The sequence below is a fragment of the Electrophorus electricus genome, chromosome 3 (assembly GCF_041902795.1).
Source record: "Electrophorus electricus isolate QZ-2024a chromosome 3, ASM4190279v1, whole genome shotgun sequence".
Classification (NCBI taxonomy): Eukaryota; Metazoa; Chordata; class Actinopteri; order Gymnotiformes; family Gymnotidae; genus Electrophorus; species Electrophorus electricus.
Window position 1 is genome coordinate 40,673,326 of NC_137499.1, and position 3,665 is coordinate 40,676,990.

General features: G+C 40.4%; 1 protein-coding gene across 2 annotated transcripts in view; it reads right to left on the bottom strand.

The window, feature by feature from the left end:
• Positions 1-1,811: 1,811 nt before the first annotated feature.
• Positions 1,812-3,665, bottom strand: part of mpp3a (MAGUK p55 scaffold protein 3a) — a 38,830-nt gene continuing 36,976 nt past the window's right edge. For both annotated transcript variants that reach the window (XM_081711598.1, XM_035524354.2), the window contains one exon: positions 1,812-3,242. In XM_081711598.1, the coding sequence (XP_081567724.1) occupies positions 3,063-3,242 (180 nt within the window). In that variant the 3' untranslated portion in view covers positions 1,812-3,062. The remainder of the gene's footprint in view (positions 3,243-3,665) is intronic.

Genomic DNA, 3,665 nt, shown 5'->3' on the forward strand with positions numbered 1-3,665 from the left:
GTTTCTAGAGTCTAGTTCTTGTCTGTGTATATTTCTAGAGTCTAGCTCTTGTCTGTGTGTATTTCTAGAGAACAGCTCTTGTCTGTGTTAATTTCTAGAGCCTAGCTCTTGTCTGTGTGTATTTCTGTAGTCTAGCGCTTGTCTGTGTATATTTCTAGAGTCTAGCTCTTGTCTGTGTATATTTCTAGAGTCTAGCTCTTGTCTGTGTGTATTTCTAGAGACCAGCTCTTGTCTGTGTGTATTTCTAGAGCCTAGCTCTTGTCTGTGTGTATTTCTAGAGACCAGCTCTTGTCTGTGTGTATTTCTGTAAATTGATGTCTTGTGGCATCTTCTAACCACTTGAGAGATGACTGCTCTTCTTCATATGCTCTTTCTTTGTAAGGCACCTACACGTTGCATGAGAACACCATGAAAAGTGTCGTGTACGTCGCACGTAGACTCTGGTTTGTGGGTCATAGTGAACTGCACAGGGAGTCAAAGCTGCTGCATCTGATAGTATTTAGTAAAGATGTATTTAGTAGGGATGTATTCATTACATATGTATTCAGTAGGTATGCATTGAGTACAGATATATTCAGTAGGGATGTATTGAGTACAGATGTACTCAGTAGGGATGTACTCAGTAGGGGTGTATTTAGTAGAGATGTATTCAGCAGGGATGTTTTCAGTACCGATATATTCAGTATAGATATATTCAGTATAGTTGTATTCAGTAGGGATGTATTGAGCACAGATGTATTTAGTAGGGATGTATATAGGACAAATGTATTCAGTTGGGATGTATTCAGTAGGGAAGTATTCAGTACAGATGTATTCAGTAGGGATGTTATTCAGTACAAATGTATACAGTGGGGATTTACTCAGTACAGCTGTATTTAGTAGGGATGTATTCAGTACAGATCTATTCAGTATAGATGTATTTAATAGGGATTTATTCAGTACATATGTATTCAGTAGGGAACTATTCAGTATAGATGTATTTAGTAGGAATATATTCACTACATATGTTTTCCATATGTATTTAGTAGGGATGTGTTCAATACAGATGTATTCAGTAGGGATGTATTCAGTACAGATGTATTCAGTATAAATGTATTCTCTAGGAATGTATTCTATGGGATGTATTCAGTACAGATGTACTCAGTAGAGATGTATTCAGTACAGATGTGTTCAATATAGATATATTTACTAGGGATGTATTCAGTACATAAGTACTGAATACAGATGTATTCAGTAAGGATTTATTCAGTACAGAGGTATCCAGTGTAGATGTATTTAGCAGAGGTCTATTCGGTATATATTTATTCAGTAGGGATGTATTGAGTAGAGATGTATTCAGAAGGGATGAATTCAGTACAGATGTATTCATTACAGATGTACTTAGTAAGGATATATTCAGTACACATGTATTCAGTAGGGATGTATCGAGTACAGATGTATTCAGTAGGGATATACTTAGCAGGGATGTACATAGTAGGGATGTATTCAGTATAGATGTATTCAGTATAGATATATTTACTAGGGATGTATTCAGTACAAGTGTATTCAGGAGGGATGTATTGAATACAGATGTATTCAGTAGGGATGTATTCAGTACAGAAGTATTCAGTATAGATGTATTTAGTAGGGATGTATTTATTAGGGATGTATTCTGTATGGAATGTATTCAGTATGGATGTATTCAGTAGGGATGTATTTATTAGGGATGTATTCTGTATGGAATGTATTCAGTATGGATGTATTCAGTAGGGATGTATTCGGTACAGATGTATTTAGTAGGGATTTATTCAGTAGAGATGTATTGAGTACAGATGTATTCAGTAGGGATGTATTCATTAGTGATGTATTCGGTACAGATGTATTCAGTAGGTCTGTATTCAGTAGAGATGTATTCAGTAGGGATGTATTCAGTACACATGTATTTAGTATGGATTAATTCAGTACAGATGTATTGTGTAGGGATGTATTTTGTAGGGAATGTATTTAGTACTGATGTATTCTGTAGGGATTGTATTTAGTATGGATGTATTCAGTAGGGATTTATTCAGTACAGATGTATTTAATAGGGATTATTTCAGTACAGATGTATTTACTAGGGATATATTCAGTCCAAATGTATTCATTAGGGATGTATTCAGTACAGATGTATTCAGTAGACATGTATTCAGTAAGGATGTATTCAGTACAGATGTATTCGGTACAGATGTATTTAGGCTTTGAGACGTGAACGTAAACATGGGCTCCTAACACCTCACACTTTGTGAGTCAAACAATTCATTACATTTCTACAACTGCAGCCTGTCAGTCAAAAAGAGTGTTATACACTGGGTGTGTGGGTGTGTGTGTGTGTGTGTGTGTGTGTGTGTGTGTGTAGTTCACATCTGTAACCTCCTCTGTCCTCTGCTTAGAGCAGTAAGTGACTAAAAGCAGATATTGTTGCCATGACGACTCATGTCCAAACAGATGGCCATCTACTGCGCTTGCTTTTTGTCTCTGTACTACTGTGCCTCCTTCAAGAAGGAGGAATAAAATGACAAGTTGATTAGATGTTTAACTAAAGCTTCAATACTGGAGGATTCATTCATTCATTAATAATAAATAAGTTAATATATAAGTACATTCTAATAAAAAATAAATTAAATGTTTCAAATAAACCATCATGTCTATGCTTACAGCTTCAGAAGTTGTTGCCCTGGTGTGTCTGTGGTACAGCTCAACATCTTTACAAGCTTAATGTCCACGTCTGTAGGTCTGTGCGCTGCAGGTTCTCGTGAGTCTGTCAGAGGAAATTTTTAAAACGTGTTTTAATTCTCTTCTCCTTTGACTGCATTTCCCTTCAAGACGGCAGCGTTCATGCGGTTCCGAGAACCCATTCACCTGCCCTCCTTTATCTGAGTTAGCCCAGCCACACAGGAGCAGCACCAGGCAGGCGGGTCAGAGGTCGATCCCATGGTAACAGGGAGATGGCCAGGTCTCATGGGCTGCAGCCAGAGGGGCCCAGCAGGGGCCGTGTTCAGTTCGGACTGAGCTGGTTCCGGTCCAAGCTGAGGTGAGGGAAGGGCTTAGGTCCTGACCCAGCTCACGGGGACCCAGAACGCATCCTGCTCCAGACACTGCAGGATAGCACGTAGTTCTGCACAGGCACTTGCTAAGTCTTCCTTAACCAGAACCCGATCCACCAGGTGACCATACTGCTGCTCGACCTGCTGGGCAGACAGACGCATCTCCTCCAGGTCCTCCTCCTGAGAGAGAGAGAGGGAGAGAGAGAGAGAGTGTGTGTGTGTGTGTGTGTGTGTGTGTGTGTGTGTGTGTGTGTGTGTGTGTGTGTGTGTGTGTGTGTGTGTGAGAGAGAGAGAGAGTGTGTGTGAGAGAGAGTGTGAGAGAGAGAGACAGACAGACTGTGTGTGTGTGAGCAACAGAGAGAGAGAGTGAGTGTGTGAGAGAGGGAGAGAGAGAGAGCGAGAGAGAGAGAGTGTGTGTGTGTGAGAGAGAGTGTGTGTGTGTGTGTGTGTGTGTGTGAGAGAGAGACAGACAGAGAGAGAGACAGAGAGAGAGAGTGTGTGTGTGTGAGAGAGAGTGAGAGAGAGTGTGTGTGTGTGTGAGAGAGAGAGACAGAGAGCGAGAGAGAGTGTGTGTGTGTGTGTGTGTGTGTGTGTGTGTGTGTG